Here is a 20,617-nt window from a genome sequence, read left to right on the forward strand (position 1 = left end):
ATCCCAAGAACAAATTAAAAAAAAAAAAATTATCCTTCCTTAACTGCAAATAATTCTCCCAGGCTCTTTCGAATGCCACCTATAGGCAACCCGATAGTTTCACTTGATTTTTAAAGAAAGACTTGCATTTATATAGCGCCTTTCACGACCACGGGACGTCTCAAAGCACTTTATAACAGTGACTCCACTTCATTGACTAATGTGGGAAATGTGGTAGCCAATTTGCACACAGCAAGGTCCCACAAACAGCAATGTGATAATGACCAGATAATGTTTTTGTTATGTTGGTTGAGGGATAAATATTGGCCAGGACACCGGTGATAACTCCCCTCCTCTTCTTCGAAATAGTGCCATGGAATCTTTTATGTCCACCTGAGGGCGCAGACGGGGCCTCGGTTTAGCGTCTCATCCGAAAGACGGCACCTCCAACAATGCAGCACTCCCTCAGCACTGCACTGGAGTGTCAGCCTAGCTTTATGTGCTCAAGTTCCTGAGTGACTCAGAGGCGAGTGTGTTACCAACTAAGCCACAGCCGACAATGGATATTATATAGAGCAGAGAACATGAAAACTGCATTAGTGGGAGCGGATTTTCACATTGTTACACCCCATTTGCACCAGATCAGGTGAAACGGTCAGACAAAACATAATGGAGACCCATAATACATGTCCGCTATGCCTGTGGGTGGACACAGGAAGCTCCTGTCTGTTTCAGGCAGGAGCCTCATACCAAAATTGAAATGACACGGAGTGATGCCATAACGCCGCTCATGTCTTTCAAATCATGCTTGTATAACACGTGTCCACGGTTGCATGGAATTAGCTGCAGATAGAAATTCAATTAAAGGGAATATCATATGATTAAACAACTAGGGTCATTAAAGATTTGGGCATTTTTTTGAACCGATTTTACTTTTTGCTTTTTTTTCTGCTGCCATTTAGGTTTTAAGAACATAAGAAATAGGAGCTGGAGGAGGTCATTTGGCCCTTCGAGCCTGCTCCACCATTCAACAAGATCATGGCTGATCTTCTACCTCAACTTTGTGACAAATACTCTGCTGCTTATTTTTTTTTCTTCTGGTTTCTTCGTGTCAACAATAGGTTTTCCAGCGAGAGCTTTTTGGAGGAGGAAGAGGAAGACCAGCAGAGAGCTGTCAAGCAGATCAAGCTGCACCAGAAGGATTCGGTGTCCACCCAGCCTTTATAACTAGAGGGCTAGAATATAAAGGGAAGTTTTGCTACAGCTATACATATAGATAGATATGACTAATCGTTATGCGGGATGGTTCTTCAAAAGCACCCATTCACAGTGGTATGTCATACTTTCAGTGGTACTGCATGAAAGAGAGCATGCCAGGGTGATCTATCAATCAGAAAAGCCTGATTGGAGGCATCGCGACAGGTCTGACCAGCCATTATTTGCAGGAATTGTTACATCTGCCTGGTAATAAATATGTGGAATTATCTTGAGAGTCATCCACATACAGATAGCCAGATGTAGAGCTGTGCCATATTCTTCAAGGATACATGCTGCTAACATACACCAAAGGACTGGCACATTACTGATTAGCAGCTGCCTCAAACCTAGCTCCACTCCTGGCAGATATGCTGCAATGCAGGGATATTATCATAGAATGATAGAGTGCCACCCTTCCCACTAACACTTCATGCAGCCAAACAGGGGCTGGTAACTGGGATGCTCCTGCATTTACCTGTAGACTCATGCCTGCACTTTAGGTTCCCTTTTCTTTCATTTTTCCCCCGTCATGTCTTAGCCTCTCTCTCCTCGGAAAAAAGCTGGCAATGGGCGGAGATGCCTCTAAACATTTCCAAAAGATACAATAATTCTCTGCTACTTCCTTTTAATTACATCTTTAAATTTCACCAATGCACAATTATCCACTCCCACTAGTGTGCTCCCTGCATCCATCCAAATCCACACTTGGAGCTATTGGACTGACCCAAGACAATTGAGTGCTATTAGCATATTACCATTCTGACAATTTGCACCAGTTCTTAACCATTTAAAAACTTACACTACTGTGCAAAAATTAGCCCCATTTGATGTCCTGGGACTGTGATGGATCAGTTGCTTCCAAATCACAATCAGGACTGGCCACGGATCTGCCTTGATATCTGATCTACAAGGTGGCTAGTATCTCCAAGGTACTGAGGACCACCTCACAAAGTGGGTTTTCAAGAAGCACCTGGAGGCAATGTACCTCAGACACCAAACAGAGGCTATGAAGTCTGTGACTAGGAACTTCAAGTCGCAAATATGAATTTTGATCAAGTGCACATGCACAAGCCTGCCAAACCAGCAGCCTTTGGTACATTGCAGAACTGCAAAACATATGTACTCTAAAATAGTAGCTTTGAGGGGGGGGTAATAGAAGTACTCTGCTGGAAATAAGAAAAACACAATTATTAATTTTTAATTGACAGACTGGTTGGTAAATTTGCAATATTAGTAATTCTAACATTAATCCAATTAAAAAATAGCACTCAAACCAAGTACCATGGGGAGTTTTTTTTTATTTTTTAATTTAGATGTTTATCACTTATCCTTCTTGCAACAATTATGTCATTAAATCTAGAATGTACTGTTGCTGTCCTTACTTGAAAACAGAGGGAGGTCTGCCATTTTTGTGCTTCACAAAGATGCCTTCCAAACATGCACCTATAAGTAGATCATTTCCTTGGTTGTCCTATAGACATTAAAAAAATCAGGAGAATACATTGACTAAAAGAGACAATAGAGCATTTACAGTTCACATTATGATTAAAGCAGATCTAATCATGAATTTGTGCAATGTTACACCATCACAGCAACATGGGAGGGGGAAAAAAATAAGAATGGCCCAGATATTCCGATGCCTACAGGTGTGTACGAGCTGTGTACCCACCCGTAATGACATTGGAAATGCGTTGAAAACTGGCATTTCCGATCCGTCAAAAAATGGTCTTGACAGATCGTCCGGCTGCCCTGGAGAAAGGCCTCTGTGGGCGGATAGTTCAGCTTTTTGGAGACCCTCCACCCGCAGAAAACCCTTGCAATTCTTACACCTGGTAAAAGCAGGTCAGGATAAGAGTTGAAAAAAAGTAAAAAAAAAAAAAAAATCACTGATTTAATCATTTAAAAACACTTTTAAAAAGGCAAGTTTATTTTTAGCCACGTAAAATAAATTATTTTTGTCAAAAAATTAAATTTTTGTTTAAATTATTTTATTGTAACTTCAAGTCATTCTAAAAATGTGGTTTTTAAAATTTAAAAAAAAGTTTTACTATGTTTTTTCATTGATCTCCATTCATATATGACAAGTCTTCCTGTCAAATGTATGAATGGAGATTCCCTTCTGTAATTGGCTCCCCATGGCCCACATGAATCCATGGACACTGCGAACTACATGCGCCCCTGGAGTACGTGGGCCCTGCGCACTTCAAGTTTGGTGAGGCCCAGGAGCGGAAGTGTGCGCGTCCCGGGAGCCCTCTGGTAAGGGCATAGATTTTTCCAGATCGCAGCCCTCTGCCCGCGGGAGGCCTACGATCGGAAAATACGGGCCAATGTTATTATCCACAAATTTACATGGACTCTTATCTTTGCTCTTGCTGGTAGATGGTGCTATGAGTGTTGTGATCGGAAGTAGATTCTTTGCTTTCTTCAGTTTACTTGCTCTGTCTCAAAATCTTTATTCTTCTCCCTTTGGAAACTCATTCCCTGCCTCCCTCTGACATTTTGGTTCACAATCACTTCACTCCACTCCAAAACTGTTATTACTTGATACGCTGCAGACTTGTACTACTTCTAGCAAGGTTGCTATCCCACAATCAGTTTCCCTGATTCACGCAGTTCAAGAAATAAAATTAGGAATTCAGCCAGAGCTGCAAACTATTTCTGATTTAATTTAGTTATTTGTTTTCAACAGTGTCCCCCCCATAATAAATAGAGATAAAAGTAGACAATAGTGGGGCTTTTGATAGATGTCATGTGAGCAAAAGAAAGCCGTGGGCAAAGCCATTTTATTGTGAAGAAAAATTAGCCCTTTTAATCCAGTGATCCCCTTGTAATCTCATTCTTCTGTTCAACTAACCTTCACAATACAGGAGAGGAACTCCATGAGCAATCATCTCATGTAAATCACCATCAGAGTTTGTTTTAGCAAGAATTTACTGAAAAAAGCTGCAAAAGTTTCTGACTTTCATAGAATTTTAGAAATTTACAGCACAGGAGGCGGCCATTCGGCCTATCGAGTCTGCGCCGGTCCAGCCTAATCCCACTTTCCAGCTCTTGGCCCGTAGCCTTGCAGGTTATGGCACTTCAAGTGCACAACCAAGCACTTTTTAAATGTGATGAGGGTTTCTGCCTCTACCTCTCTTTTAGGCAGGGCATTCCAGACCTCCACCACCCTTGGTGAAAAAAATTTTCAACTCCCCTCTAATCTTTCTATCAATTATTTTAAATCTATGCCCCCTGGTTATTGACCTCTCTGTTAAGGGAAACAGGTCTTTCCTATCCACTCTATCTAGGCCCCTCATAATTTTATACACCTCAATTAAGTTTCCCCTCAGCCTCCTCTGTTCCAAAGAAAACCACCCCAGCCTATTCAATCTTTCCCCATAGCTAAAATTCTCCAGTCATGGTAACATCCTCATAAATCACCTCTGTACCCTCTCTAGTGCAATCACATATTTCCTGTAATGTGGTGACTAGAACTGTAAGCAGTACTCTAACTGTAGCCTAACTAGTGTTTTATACAGTTCTAGCATAACCTCTCTGCTCTTATATTATATGCCTCAGCTAATAAAGGAAAGTATCCCGTATGCCTGCTTAACCACCTTATCTACCTGTCCCGCTACCTTGAGGGATCTGTGGACATGGACTCGAAGGTCCCTCTGTTCCTTTACATTTCTCACTATCCTACCATTTATTGTGTATTCCCTTGCCTTGTTACCCCTCCCCAAATGCATTACCTCACACTTCCCCCAGATTGAATTTCATTTGCCACTTTTCTGCCCACCTGACCAGTCCATTAATATCTTCTTGCAGTCTACAGCTATTTTCCCCACTATAAATCACACAGCCAATTTTTGCTATCATCTACAAACTTCTTAATCATGCCCCTACCTTGAAGTCTAAATCATTGATATTTACCACAAAAAGCAGGGGACCTAATACTGAGCCCTGTGTACCCCCACTGGAAACAGCCTTCCAGTCACAAAAACACCCATCAACCATTACCCTTTGCTTCCTGCCACTGAGCCAATTTTGGATCCAACTTGCCTCTTTCCCGCAGATCCCATGGGCTTTTACTTTTTTGACCAACCTGCCACGTGGGACCTTGTCAAAGGCCTTGCTATGTAGACTACATCAAATGCACTACCCTCATCAACCCTCCTCGTCACCCCCTCAAAAAATTCAATCAAGTTAGTCAGACACGACCTTCCCTTAACAAATCCGTGCTGACTCTTTATTAATCCGTGACTTTCTAAATGACGATTTATACTGTACCTCAGAATTTTTTCCCAATAATTTGCCCACCACTGAGGTTAGGCTGACTGGCCTGTAATTACTCGATCATCCCTTTCTCCCTTTTTAAACAATGGCACAATGTTAGCAGTCCTCTGGCACCACGCCTGTAGCCAGAGGGGATTGGAAAATGATGGTCAGAGCCTCTGCTATTTCCTCCCTTGCCTCTCAACAGCCTGGGATACATTTCATCCGGGCCAGACAATTTATCTACTTTCAAAGATGCTAAACCTTTTAATACTTCCTCTCTCTCTATGTTTATCCCATCGAATATTTCACACTCCTCATCCTTAACTACAATGTCTGCATTGTCCCTCTCTTCTGTGAAGACAGACGCAAAGTATTCATTAAGAACCATACCCACGTCTTCCGCCTCCACACATAGATTATCTTTTTGGTCTCTAATAGGCCCTACTCTTTCCTTAGTTATTCTCTTGCTCTTTATGAATTTATAAAACATCTTTGGATTTTCCTCAATTTTACTTGCCAATATTTTTTCATGCCCTATCATTGCTTTCCTAATTTCCTTTTTAATTTCACCCTTGCACTTTCTATACTCCTCTCAGCTTTCTGTAGTATTGAGCTCTCTGTATCTGACAAAAGCTTCCCTTTTTTCCCTTATCCTACCCTGTATGCTACTTGACATCCAGGGGGCTCTAGATTTGGAAGTCCCACCCTTTTTCTTTTTAAAAGTTTAAATCCGTTTATATATTGTGCAAGTTTGGGTACTGTATTAGTATCCAGCTGTGCCCTTTAGGCACAGATAAATAGATAAATATATCTATATAAATAAATCTAGACAAGTAGTTTTTAGACAGTTGTCTTGCAGCATGTTATCTTTTTGCCTTCTAAGTAGGAGAAAGTGGCGGGAATTCCATGCACCTTCCAGTAAGCAATTTACCACGATTTGGCATGAATTGTTAGACTTGTGCTAACTCTCGCATATCAGCATATAAAGATGCAGGTTTCAGTTCATAAGAGACCTGGCCACAGTTTATGAAAACTACAATCTAACCATGGACACAGAAAAGATGTTGGGGAAAAAGTATGAACTGTAACAATGAAATTAAACTTGTTAATAATGCACAAGTATCAACAATTGTTTTGCTGTAAATTTAATTTGCAGATATAATGAAATACAGCAAAATGGGTTAAATTTTCATTTTCAGTGCACCCAACACTCCCTCTGCACTGGGAGTGTCCACGGCAAATAATTACCCCTTACATTCTATCCATTATTAGGTACAATCAACTTATTATCTGATCATTGAAATTGTTTTTGAAAGCTCTGAATTCCTACTTTACTGTGTTATTTACATTGCTTATTGAATAATTCTTTAGTGTAAAAACTTTGACTTATTACACTATTAAAAATTGCTTTTAAAAACCCAGCCATTACCATTAATGCATAAATTGAGTCAGTATTTGATGTAACCACATTCATTGTATTTACAATAGCAAACACTAATTGTATTTAATTTTATAAGCACTGAAAAGTAACCAAAATTTAATTGCATATATGTTTGCAGATTCGCAAAAGCTCTGCATCAGTTATGCGGATAGATTTATGCATGTATTGCAGTTATTTTTGACTTTGTAATAAAATGGAACATACCAGAGAATAGCTTTCAACATAGAGCAGTTTTGAATTTCTCGGACATGTAACATTGTATATATGTTCTTACACTGAGCTCAGTTAATGTGTTTCAGTTTCAGAGCAAGTAAATTCAGATAAGTCACAGATGATCACATTAAATAATTAGCTGGATAAGCTGTGAAAATGTGGTTGGCTGAGGAAGCCCTTTACTGCTTAGGACTGTTGGATAAATTAAATGCAATGAAAGAAGATTGCATTGTGGATCAACATTAATATTTTCCTACTTTCAGCAAAGCAAAATTATCACTCACTCTTACTATATAATGCAAATTCTTCTATTAGAAATTTAAGGTAATTTAAATGAATTTATATTTACAGTTAAGCTGTTCAATTAGTTATGTTGTGGGTTGGGCCCATTTCTGGAATAGATTTTATTTTTAAAATACACTAAACATACTTTCTCACAAACCTTTACAAATCCCTCTTTATAACAAGCATGTGTAAAATATTTTACATTCCTTAGTTTCTTAATCTTATTTGCAACTTTTTTCCCCCCATTTCATACCTTGGCTGTATAGTTTTCATGGCCATAGCCTTCCATTTTCACTACCTCCTGAAGATACAATAACTCTGCCTCAGAGGGAGTAAGACCCCTAAAAATAAAGCAGTAAAAATAAAAGTAGTTAGTGAACTTCAATTTCGCACATAATACGACAAGATGGATTTCAGAAATAACATCCAGAATATCATGCTTGACTAATCTACTGGAATTTTTTGAGGATGTAACTGGTAGAATAGATAAGGGAGAACCAGTGGATGTGGTGTATTTGGACTTTCAGAAGGCTTTCGATAAGGTCCCGTATAAGAGATTAGCGTGCAAAGTTAAAGCACATGGGATTGGAGGCAAGGTACTGACTTGGATAGAGAACTGGTTGGCAGACAGGAAGCAAAGAGTTGGAATAAACGGGTCTTTTTCCGAGTGGCAGGCAGTGACTAGTGGGGTACCGCAAGGATTGGTGCTAGGACCCCAGCTATTCACAATATATATTAATGATCTAGACGAGGGAACTAGATGTAATATCTCCAAGTTTGCAGACGACACAAAGCTGGGTGGGCGTGTGTGCTGTGAGGAGGATGCAGAGAAACTCCAGCGTGATTTGGACAGGTTGGGTGATTATACTGCATCTGCCATGCATCTGCCCAATGTGGATAAATGCGAGGTTATCCACTTTGGTGGCAAAAACAGGAAGACAGATTATTGTCTGAACGGCAATAGATTGGGAAAAGGGGACGTGCTACGAGACCTGGGTGTCCTTGTGCACCTGTCGCTGAAGGTAAGCATGCAGGTGCAGCAGGCGGTTAAGAAGGCAAATGGTATGTTGGCCTTCATAGCGAGAGGATTCGAATACAAGAGCAAGGATGTCTTGCTGCAGTTGTACAGGGCCTTGGTGAGACCACACCTTGAGTATTGTGTGCAGTTTTGGTCGCCTTATCTGAGGAAGGATGTTCTTGCCATGGAGGGAGTGCAGCAAAGATTCACCAGACTGATACCCGGGATGGCAGGAATGACGTATGAAGAGAGATTGAGTCGATTAGGCTTATATTCGCTAGAATTTAGAAGAATGAGAGGGGGTCTCTTTGAAACTTATAAAATTCTAACAGGACTAGACAGACTAGATGCAGGAAGGATGTTCCCGATGGTGGGGGAGTCCAGAACCAGGGGTCACAGTCTAAGGATAAGGGGTAAGCCATTTAGGACTGAGATGAGGAGGAATTTCTTCAGCCTGAGAGTGGTGAATCTGTGGAATTCTCTACCACAGAAGGTAGTTGAGGCCAACTTATTAAATATATTCAAGAAGGAGTTAGATATATTTCTTAAGGCTAAAGGGATCAAGGGATATGGGGAGAAAGCAGGAACAGGGTACTGAATTTGGATGATCAGCCATGATCTCATTAAATGGTGGAACAGGCTCGAGGGGCCGAATGGCCTACTTCTGCTCCTATCTTCTATGTTTCTATCTCGTCAATTAAAATAGAAAAAGCTGGACAAAAGCAATCCAGAAGGCTCATCTCACACACTCCTTAATTTTTAAAAAAAGGTTTTAAATCTCTACATTTAAAAGTATTACTTTTCCTTTTGCTAGAAGTCTCACTTATTTGATCCTTGCCTTTTCATTCTTACAATTTTACTGTAAAGTCCTTTCCTATACATGTCTTAATTTGAGTAAATTCACTGACACAGATCTCAGTGATGTTGTACAGGAAACTTTGTGATATCCGGCACCGACGGGACCGAGCTGTTGCCGTCCCATCAAAACTGCTGGATAAACCACCGCTAATGTTAAAACATACGGCGCTTTTGAGCTCCGTATCTAGCAACAAACCCTGTTGCTCACAGCTTCTAAACAGTCGGCCGTAGCTTGCAAGCGTCTCTGTAGCTTAGCAGCAGCTTCAGCTAGACCTTGCAGAGCCTGACTGGTGAAAAAAAAGCAACGAAAAGAAAAAAACTTACTGAACCGACTCCCGAATTTTGCCGGTGGATCGAGCATTCCGGACAGTTAACCTCCGGATAAACCAAAGTTTCCTGTACTACTATAACAGGTTTTTAAAAAAATATAAAATTACATTTTTCTCCTGGTTCCTTTATTCCCTGAGCCGCACAACAACTGTAGCCAAGGCGATTGATGGCCTGATCTCAGACATCTGCAATGCTGCTCCGAATCTGCTGGATGAGGTACACAAGCGCAGCTTGAATGACCTCACTCCATTCTAATTTTTCTCTGATCTCTAAGAGGAAACCTTTGGTCTCGGCTAAACACGTTCCCACACAACACAGCGGAGATCTCAGGATCTTTGCCACATGGGTGACTGAATATATGTCCCACTATTTCGGCAGAATCCTTCAGCAGTGCAGTGGAGGGGGGGGTGAAAGATCAATATAAAATATGTACTTCACCTGAATTTCCGATATAGAGAAGCAACTTTCTGTGTTGCTTCTTGAAGCATCCGCTCATCCTGAATCCAATTCTTTGGAGAGTGGGGGGTAGATATAAAACAAAATAGTCTTGTTAAGTAAAGGAAGTTAAACTTGAACTTTGACGTAACACTATCAATTGTTCACCTTCATTTCAATATCACATAGGACAAATAAATATTAAGTCTAAACTTTTATAAAATTACTGACCCTATAACAATACGTATTCACATGCCACCTTAGGTACTCTCTGAACAGTAAAATTAAATAAAACTATCTTGAATAATTTCAAGTTTCTTTCCATTAATATATTCACCTACCACAGACATTGGAACAGTTGGATAAGTCAGGATTGGGTAGAAAGAGTGCTTCCTGCTTTGTAACAGCTAGTAATCTTTTTGTTGAAGAAAACAAACACAAATACTCTTTGCATTTAAAAGCTTCTGCATTATATAACACTAACAGAACTTACAACTGGAAAAAGATCACACTTGCATAGGAAGTCTTGGGATTCATACTGATCATAGTCTCCAAAATCAGCTGAAGAAGAAAAAAAAAAAAATCACAGAAGAATCAGAGATTACACAGCTAATCAAACACTAAAAACTGCCACCTGGAAAGTGTATTGATAGTCAAGGGTTTGAAATCCATTTCATAATTCAGTGAAAATATTAAGATTAGAACAAAGATATGCTATCATAACAGTAAAACTTCTGGGATTACACTTTCCTCAGAGTGGTATTAATGCAAGCAACAAAAAGCAAACGTGTAACTGAAATAAAATTGAATGCTGTGGTAGCATACTAAGCTTGTATTATTGTTGAAAACAAAATAAAAGCACGTTAGAACTGACACCTGAACACGTACACAAGATTGGTTGAATAGGTAGTTCCCAGTTTTAAAAAATAAGCCAAGCTATCAAGCACAATTTTTAGGGGGGGGGGGGGGGGGTAAGAGGAGGGTTGGGGGGTTGCAAGAAAGTGGAATGGGAAAATCTAAGAGCATTTCTGAAGAACAAGGTGACAAGTTTCAGATGCATTGTTAGACAAAAACTCTCCAGAACATGCATTTTCATTAAGAACACAATAACTGGTGAGTATGACACTTGTCTGACTTATTAAAAATGTTAAAAGTATTGTAACTTGTTAAGAATAAGATGTTTGTGCCAGTGAGAGTGCAGACAAATATCTGGGTGGTTCTCAGCTCACCAATTATTGAAAGAAATCCAGAAGCTGACTTCAAAGTCTAGTACAAATCTGTGCAGGTATTTAAAAGTCATCACAATGTTCATGAGATGGATCTGAGGCATTACTTACAAATTCTTTACAATGATTACTTTAATTTTTGGCATTATCTGAGGTGACAAATCTTGGTTCACTGGCAGAGTTAGCTGCACAAAGAAATGTCAGTATAGGGTGAATGGACCCAGGATGCAATAAAGTGATTTTCATTTTCAAAAAATAATCACTTGGTTAAACTTTTAAGATTAAGGACGTGATAAGTCAATGTTTATGTATGCAGATAGACAAACAAGCTCACTTAAGAAAAAGAAACCAGAAGTCCAAGTCAGTTAGAGACCAAGCAAATTAAATATTCCTCTAACTGAGCAATACTTCAGATGTTAAAAAATTGTTACTTCAAATGTCCCACATTACAACTTTATCAGTCAAGTCATTGTACAAAGAATAAGCACTCACAGGTGAGCCTACCTAATATTAGCTCCAATTTCTCAGAGGAACACAGTACAGATAGCATTTAGACTGCAGGAATATCCATATTTGCTCATATAACAGTTTAAAAAAAACTGATTCTGGAAATACAATACAATACATTATCAGCTGGACCTGATAATACCCAGAATCCAAACGTACATTGAAATTGTTCTATTCATACCTATGATACAAGTTCAATCTCTTCAGTTGGGTTTGGTCCAACAGCTTGGTTAGACTTATGATACTACCTAGCATTTATATAGCACAGACATTGGAACAGTTGGAACAAAGATATGCTATAACAGTAAAACTTCTGGGATTACACTTTCCTCAGAGTGGTATTAATGCAAGCAACAAAAAGCAAACGTGTAACTGAAATAAAATTGAATGCTGTGTATAAATAAAATAATCCCAAAGCATCTGACAAAGGCATAAGTCAGAAAAAAAAGCTGCTGTGCCAAAGGAAAAATTAGAAGAGGTGACCAACAGCTTAAGGAAAAGTTTTCCGGGGGTTGTGGGGGGGGGGGGGGGGGGGGGGGGGGGGGGGAGTATGGCTGGAGGAGGTTACAGAGATAGGATGGGGCATGGTCATGAAGGGATTTCAACAGGAGGATGAGCCGAGGTGGGCAATGTTATGGAGGTGGATATAGGCAGTCCTTCTGATGCACAGGATATGGAGCTGAGATGGTGAACAGTCTGGTTCAGTCTATGACAGTGGCAAGAGTACGGAGCTTGTGACAGGGGCCGAAGATAATGGCTTTGGTCTTCCCATTGTTTAACTGGAGAAAATTGTGGCTCATCCAAGGCGGATGAAAGACAAAGCTGTCCAACAGCACAGAGGCAGTGGACAGATGATCAGGTGTTATCAGTGTACATGTGGAGGCTGATCCAATCTCTGCAGATGATATTGCCAAGGGGGCAACATGTAGTTGAGGAAGAGTAGGAGGCCTAGGATAGAACTTTGGGGAACTTGCAAAGCAATGGTGATGGGGCAGGAAGAGATACTGCGCCTAGGATCGGATGGACAAGAGTGAAACCAAGTGAGTGCAGTCCCAGTCAGCTGGACATTGGAGAGATGTTGGAGGAGGATGGTGTGGTCAACATCAAAGGCTGCAGAGAGGTCAACAAGGACAAGAAGGATAATACACCATGGCCACAATCACAGATGATGTTATTTGCACTTTTATTTAGGGCCATTTTTGTCCTGTGGCAGGGATGGAAACTCAAATGGGGAGATTGAAACATGGAGTCATGAGAAAGATGCGCATGCATTTGGGAGGCAACAACATGTGCAAGGACTATGGAGAGGTAAGAGGTTTGGAGATGGGGCAGTAGTTTGCAAGGAGAGAGGAGTCGATGGTTGGTTTTTTTGTGGGGGAGTAGAAATGATAGCGATTTTGAGAGGGAGGGAGACAGTAACCGAGGAAGGAACATGTACAATGTTGGCAAAGGGGAGGGAAAAATAAGGACAGTAACTACATGCTACACCTTGTCCGGAGATGGATCTACTCGTCCAGTGACTTGAAGTATAGAAGATAAAATCAATTGGAAAACCAGAACAGATATGTGGCTTTCATATTTTTCCTAAGAGACTGTATTAAGGTTACTTGCCATTCACAAATAGGAAATTTATCAACCAATTAATCTTTCCTTACCCTGTGCAGCTAGACCAGCAAGCTGAATTCCTTGTTCTAGTGTGCAAGGTATGCGACCTTCTAAAATGTCTTTCTTCAGTTGAAGATAATACTGGTATCTGCAGAAACAAATTGCAGCACTTGAAATAATTAACCCCATACACAATTTTCTTCCCTAATTATACCAGAGTTAATGGCCCAGAAATTCGGGTCAGGGGCTTCCCGCGGGTGCAAGCCCCCGACCTGCACTTACCTTGCACGCCGGCCGTTGTGCTGTGGGCCCCCGTGGAATTGCGATCCTGGGCCTCCTCCAACTGCCGGCGTGCAGTGCTTGCGTATCCCAGGGGCGCAGTTAGTTCGATGCGTCCCCTGGGATCACGTGGGCTATGGAGAGCCAATGGTAGCAGGGAATGCTTCATTCATAAATTTGACAGGAAGACCTGTCAAACCTATAAATACTATAAGCCCCAAAACATCACTAAATCTTCAAATAATTTTTATTTTTTTATTTTTTAAATCACATTTTTAAAATAAACTATAAATTACATGAAATAACTATTTTAAACAATAATTTAAATTTTTGAAAAAAATAATTTTATTTTCTAACGGGGCTAAAAATAAACTTACCTTTCTTTAAAGTATTTTAAAATAATAAACCTGTGGAAGAAATGTTTTAATTTTAATTAATTCACCACTTACCTTGTAAAAAGCAGGCCTTGCGGCTGCTTTTTACATGTCTAACTTCTGGAGACTTACCTTCCCGGGAAAACCTGCAAAAGAAACTAAGTTCGATGCGCACGCGCTGCCTCTCCTGCGCACGCGTTCCACCTCTTAACCCCTTCTTTCACGGGAACGGAAGTGCCGGTTTCCCGCGCATGCACGAAACCGGCACATCCATTGGGCTTACGGGTGAGTACCCCATGCATACTCACCTGTGGAGACCCGAATTTCTGGGCCAATGTTTCAGGTCGATACCCTTTCAGCATTTTCTATTCCATTTTGAATCTTGGACATGTAAATGCTGTACACAATGCATTGAATTTCCTACTTAATAATCGAACAAGGTTGAGGTAATCGATGACAATTGTTTTAAGTGCTAACTTGAAGACTGTATTGAGGCATTTTGTCCAAACACAATCTAGTACTGAGCCTTAATGTCCCATACCTTGTAATCTCCTGCTGAAGTTGTACAATACTTGGCACATAGAATACCACACCAAAATAAACTGTAGGTTCAATGGCATATTTATCCAGCTGCTTTTTGATGGGCTTTTCCAGATCCACCCATCGAGATTGATTCTGCTTATTGTAATACCAAAGACTGAAGTAAGTTATCTGTAGAAGAGAAAAATCATCACTCAACCAACCTACAACCCACATTACACAAGCAGTAAGAGTCCTCCAATCCCCCCCAATATTACTGCTGGCACTTATGCCAAATGAAAACAAAGTGAAAAATATGTTCACTTTAACTGGAAAGATAAAAAGAAACTCTATTAAGCAGAATCAAATGCATCAGCTATCATATTTAATTTTACTTGAAGAATATAGCTCTGCAGGTGCTGAGGGTTTTCTGGTGCGGATAGCCAATAAAAATTGAGCCTCAAGATTTGTGTCTCTCCGGTTTTCACAAGCATCAATCAAGCCCCATACCAATCTAATGCAAAGAAATGTCAAATTGTGAAAAGATTACAAGACCAAGAATAGGTTACTTGGTCAAATATATGCAATCTAAAAGAATGCTATCTGGAAGAATATTGAAGATTGAAGCAAACGGTAAATGTGAGGGTGCACAACTGGACATCTCAAAAGTACAGCCGAAACTGCTGTAGAAATGTGTTTAGTTCCACCTCCTGCCACATTAAAAGGAAACACTCGCATTGTACATTTTTTAAGCCAAAGCAAAAATGGTTCAAAATTATACACCTTTCAGATAGCAATTACAAGATACATGATGGACCACATCAAAATTCCATTTAAATTTTTTTTTTTTTTTTTTTATATAAAGTAAGAGGTTTGCACTATGCATTCTATAAGCAGAACTACTTTGCAATTTTTAAATTATATTTCAGGCCCCACAAATACACACCAAGTTAACAGACCCTATTGAAGTAAGCAGTGTGTGTTAAAAAGCTACATTTTAAACAATGCTGCCCCACCCATCTTTGATCACCAGTCTTTAACTGATCAGTTCACTAAAGTCAGCTTTTAGCGATTTTTAACAGATTTTTTTTTTTCAGGCTGGTGGATCAGTAAAAATAGATTCTCTCCCCATTTTTCCAACCCCCCCCTAATTGTTCGCTATACTTCACACTGAAGATCAAGTTCCAAGATACAGTACTTCATATTCAGAATGTCCAACGCACAGTGTGTGCTGTACATAACACAAAGCATGCAATATGCACGATAACATCACAAGAATGACACATATACATCTCGGGACCTGGTGTTTCAGTACCAAATTCAATAGAGAATTGTCTTGAGTGCAAAGTGAATATGTAATGAAAATACATTTAGGTAATGCAACTTGCTTCAACAAACCACAATATGATTATAAGAAGATGAGGAGATATATAATTTGTCATGCTTTGTGCAACTATGATTCAAGCCAAACAGGAATTGGCTCTGTTTACAATTATAATTTTCAGGTTTATCCAAAGTTGACTTCATCAGACTCAATTTCTGTCCCAGCCCACAAGCTTAGTTAACAAAGGAAGTGAGAGATTGTATAAGCTCTTTTAGTTTTATACTAAGGGAAAGAACAGTAGAGATCCCGTGGACTAGGAGATATAAAAAGAATGGCAAGGGATACAAAGAACATGGTAAGAGCCACATAAAGGGAAAATCAGAAAAGCTTGCGAGGGATATCAAGGACAAAACTAAGGGTTTTACAAATATATTAAGAGCAAGAGGGTGGCCAAGAGTAATGTGGGCCCCTTAATGATAGACACAGGTGATAGTGTAATTGGAAATCAGGAAATGGCAGACTTATTATTTAGCTACTTTGTATCAGTCTTGGATGAGGATGAGAATAAAATACCAGAGATCCAAGGAAAACTAAAACTAAATCAAGGGAGGGACTAACTAGATTCAATACAAGTAAAAAAAAAACATGGCGATGGTGAAACAAATGTTATCAAAGGTAGACAAATCTCCAGGACCCGATGGTTTCCACCCCAGGGTATTAAAAGACATGGGTAAGGAAATTGTTGATGCATTCATCATGATCTTACAAAACCCTTGCAATTCAGGAATTGCCCCTTGGATTGGAAAATTGCCAATGTTAATCCACTATTTAAGAAGGGTAAGAGATAAACTAGGAAATTATAGGTCTATTAGTCGAACGTCGTTTGTAGGGAAGTTACTAGAATCTGTTATTAGGGACAAAGTGACTGAGCATTTGGACAAATGTAAGCTCAGAGAGCACCAGCATGGATTGGTAATGGGTAAGTCATGTTTAACAAACCTAGTTGAATTTTTTTTGAGGAGGTAATTAATGTGGTAGATTAGGGAGTGTCTGTGGATGTTATTTACATGGACTCCCTGAGGCATTCGACAAGTTTCCACATAAGAGACGGTTAACAAAAATGAGTGTGCATGGAACTGGAGGCAACCTATTTGTTTGGATAGGGAATTGGTTAGGAGGTAGGAGACAAAGAGTAGGGATAATGGGTGTGTACTCAAATTGGCATTCGCCTGCAGATGCTGTACCATTTGCATATTAGTAACAGCGAGCACCGTTGTTGCATTGTTATTTTGACAGGAAAATCTGGGCCACTGTAAAGTAAGACACCCTGTAACTCTGTGGCACAGTTTATTAGTGTATTCAGTGTTGGCAAAAAGCACTTAAAGCATAATGGGCCTATAAATTATAGTGAGGATAACCAAAGGACCAGCATGCCTTAAGCACAGCTCACTTCTAGTCTGTTTCTTGGCATATTTCCATTCTTTTGAAGCAAAGCAACACACTTAAATCATTTCCCCATATTAAAAAAAAACAATAAATAATAAATCCATTGGCTTTCAAACATTCACGACGTTCAAAGCATCAGCAGATACTTTGACCCATACACTAGAAAAAGTGTTTAAACTCTCTTTTAAACACCGCTTGAAGCCTTTCATGGAAACTTGCGAAGGCAAGTTGGGGTGATATCCTCTGTGGATCTCAGTAGGTTTCTCACTGCAGAGTCCACAGGCTAACACGTATGAGCATGACTAGATGAACCAGTGACCCAAACAAGTGGGCCAGCCTCTGTTATTTTATAATAACCTGGAGTTCTGTTGAACTCCACGGATGTGCCCAGACACACTTAAGCACAGCAGAAGGTGCTAACAAGCACAGCAGAAGAAGTTAACAAATACACATTTTTGATTTGACTTAACAGGACACTCCATTCTGTTAAAAGAGCTATTCACTGCAAGATATCCACAACTACATAGGTTTCTGTTACCTGCCCTGAACAAAATTAGTGCAGGTTGATCATGTTAGCCTCAGATGAGCAACATGTCATGGATGATTTAAAATAACAAATCCATTGTAATTATTAAAAGTAACTAGCTAGCAGTACAGACCATTAGAACACCACGATGCCACAAAGCTGTGGAACTTTTGGACTGGTGTCCACAATTGCCACAAGCCTCTTAGTTCCACAAGTTTCCTGCCTTGCTGTGAAGCTGCAGAGATGAAACCAAGAAAATTATTGTTGGGGTTTTCTCATGCATCTCCTGGGGCAAGCCTCTTGACTACAGATGATGCATTACGAGTAGAGGCAACTGGGGAAAGGGCTAAAAGTGACTGAAGGGAACATTGCCTTCATAAGATAATGAAGGGCCATTGCACTCAAAAATCAGCCAAATGTTCAATTTTTTATATTTTCCTGTATAACACTGGGCAGCAATGTACAAGGTTGAACATTGCCTACCAAGACCAGTATGCTGACCATTATTCTTTACCAAAATCCCAACAATAATCCTGGCATTAACGAGCTAAAAGAAAATGCTATACTGATTGTTTTTGCTCTATAAATCAGATGCCTCACCTCTCTCAGCTCTAATCTCTGTGCAACAGCTTCCAAGCATTCTTGACCTGTGCTTTCAACAGAAAGGGTGAATTCCAGAAATCCATTATCCAGTAGCTGGATCCGTACAACCAAACAGCTCTTACTGGAGACGGTATATCTTCGTGTTCTTTTTAATTTTATCCCAAAAGGTAATGGCATGGCAAAATAAAGTTAATTTAAATTTCTTGTACTTTTTCCCTCACTCTGCTCATCAATTTGATTTCTACTGTACTTGCAGAAGTCATCCGGCAGCTAATAGCAGAAGATTTATCCACGTGTATCTGGGAAGCGTTGCCCTGCAAAACAAAAAGTAGTGGATGAATAGCTATAAGTGAAGCCTTCCTCATTCCTTCAAGGAAATACTATTTCAAATACAAATGGGTTAAGCCTCTAACTTCATAGGAGAAAAGTTATCCCTTTAAGAATTTTCACACCTGGTGAGAATTAAAAGTACAGGAAACTTTGGTTTGTCCGGAGGTTGTATGTCCGGAAACCTCGATCTAACGGCAGAAATCAGCAACCGTTTTGTTAGGTTTTTTTCTTTTTTTTTCTTCTCCTAGCATTTTTTTTTTTTTAAACAGTCTCTGGAAAGCCTCTCTGAAGCTGTTGCTAAGCTACAGAGATGCTTCCAAGGTACAGGCCAACTGTTTACAAGCTGTTGCTGAGCAACAGTGTTTGTTGTCAGATACGGAGATGAAAACCTCTGTATCCTTCAACATTAGCACTGGTCTGTCCGGGAGTTTTCATAGATCGGCATCACACCGGTCCCGTCGGTGTCAGATATCTCGAAGTTTCCTGTACTAGATTTACTTTACAGACAGGAAAATCACTCTTGGCAAAGATCTGTGCTGTGCAATGTTTAAGTTACTCAGATTTTCTAAAATCAAAACTTCACACAAGTTCAGTTAGCATCCAGGCCGCGAGACTGCATCTAAACTTAAGAAAATAAGTGCAACTTCACCTTTGCGCTGGAACTAATAACTTTACATTTTTCTGTGAATTTGAACATTTTAATGTGACCTAATAAAGGCAAAAGGTGGCAATAACCATCCTATTCGATTTCTTGCTATATAGCTGATTTTATATTATTCTTGCAATTCCAATTCTGGGTGACCATCATCCATAAACTGCCAGCCAGCATTAATGCTATTAAATATGTTTTCCGTTGGCAGGCACACAGACCCAGGTAAAACTAATATCAACAATTATCCACCAAGAACATTTAACCAAACATTAGGGTTGCAAAATTCCAGGAATTTTTAAAAGAGGAAGCTTTCCATGGGAATTTAGAGTTTTTCTGCACACTGATGGTTTTTGTCTCTGACCCTTATCTTTGTCATCAAAATAGACATACTGTTCCATACAAATAAAAACAGGCTTTCAAAACTTTATTTAGGTTGTAATTTTGAACTTTATTGAACCCTGACAAAAAAGGACTCATCTAAAATAAAATAAAATGAGCGTCAGCTTATTTAGCCTGTAATTTGTCCTTATTTTGTCCCTTTGAGTCTTCTACTCATCATTGCTCCTCCTGATTCTCTGACTCTGACGTGTCCATTTCCTCCTCTGTGTCACTGTCTAGCTGTGTGGTGGACATTTCTGTATCTGGCTCAATAAGTTGTAGGTTCGCCCGGATAGCCACCAGTTTCTCCACTCTCATTAGTCAGCCTGTTGCGCACCTTTGGATGCGTATTCCCATTCCCAAAAAGTGACCAGTTTCGTTCAGAGACCGCTGATGAAGATGGGATTTGGAGTATTACCGATGCAATGGGTGACAGGGCCTCAGATGCACAAAATCCCTTCCACCAGGTATGTGCACTGATATGCTTGCATGATTCCCATATCCTGTCCCCATTCCAAAGACCTTGCTTGGTAGAGAACTTTGCCCACGTCCAGACTGAGGTGGCGTGAGGGGTAGAAATCACACTAAGCGCTGTTGATCTGTTCTCCAGAAAGTATTGGTCTCCCAACATGCTTTGGGTCCAGCATGTATGCTGCAGCATGAATCGGCTTGACACAAAATTCTTGACGCGTCTGTATGAATTGAACAATTGCCTTCTCCTCTGCTTTGAGCAGCAGGGATGTGGGTAGGGCAATGCTGATTTGTTCTTTTA

The 20,617-nt window shown here is 40.0% G+C and overlaps 1 protein-coding gene across 4 annotated transcripts in view; it reads right to left on the minus strand.

The window, feature by feature from the left end:
* Positions 1-19,784, minus strand: part of ptpn21 (protein tyrosine phosphatase non-receptor type 21) — a 58,158-nt gene extending 38,374 nt beyond the window's left edge. The window contains exons 1-7 of one of the 4 annotated variants that reach the window (XM_086002892.1): positions 18,483-19,784; positions 14,609-14,778; positions 13,465-13,562; positions 10,570-10,637; positions 10,080-10,150; positions 7,689-7,776; positions 2,619-2,707 (exon numbers count right to left, since the gene is read on the minus strand). In XM_086002892.1, coding sequence (XP_085859018.1) covers positions 2,619-2,707; positions 7,689-7,776; positions 10,080-10,150; positions 10,570-10,637; positions 13,465-13,562; positions 14,609-14,778; positions 18,483-18,662 — 764 coding nt within the window. In that variant the 5' untranslated portion in view covers positions 18,663-19,784. Of the gene's footprint in view, positions 1-2,618; positions 2,708-7,688; positions 7,777-9,748; positions 10,051-10,079; positions 10,151-10,569; positions 10,638-11,305; positions 11,954-13,464; positions 13,563-14,608; positions 14,779-18,482 lie in introns of those variants that run through there. The other 3 variants (XM_086002893.1, XM_086002894.1, XM_086002895.1) reach the window with 3 other exon arrangements.
* Between the last annotated feature and the right edge of the window lie 833 nt (positions 19,785-20,617).

Source organism: Somniosus microcephalus, chromosome 12 (genome assembly GCF_052327205.1).
Source record: "Somniosus microcephalus isolate GS21.2 chromosome 12, FLI_Smic_1.0, whole genome shotgun sequence".
NCBI lineage: Eukaryota > Metazoa > Chordata > Chondrichthyes > Squaliformes > Somniosidae > Somniosus > Somniosus microcephalus.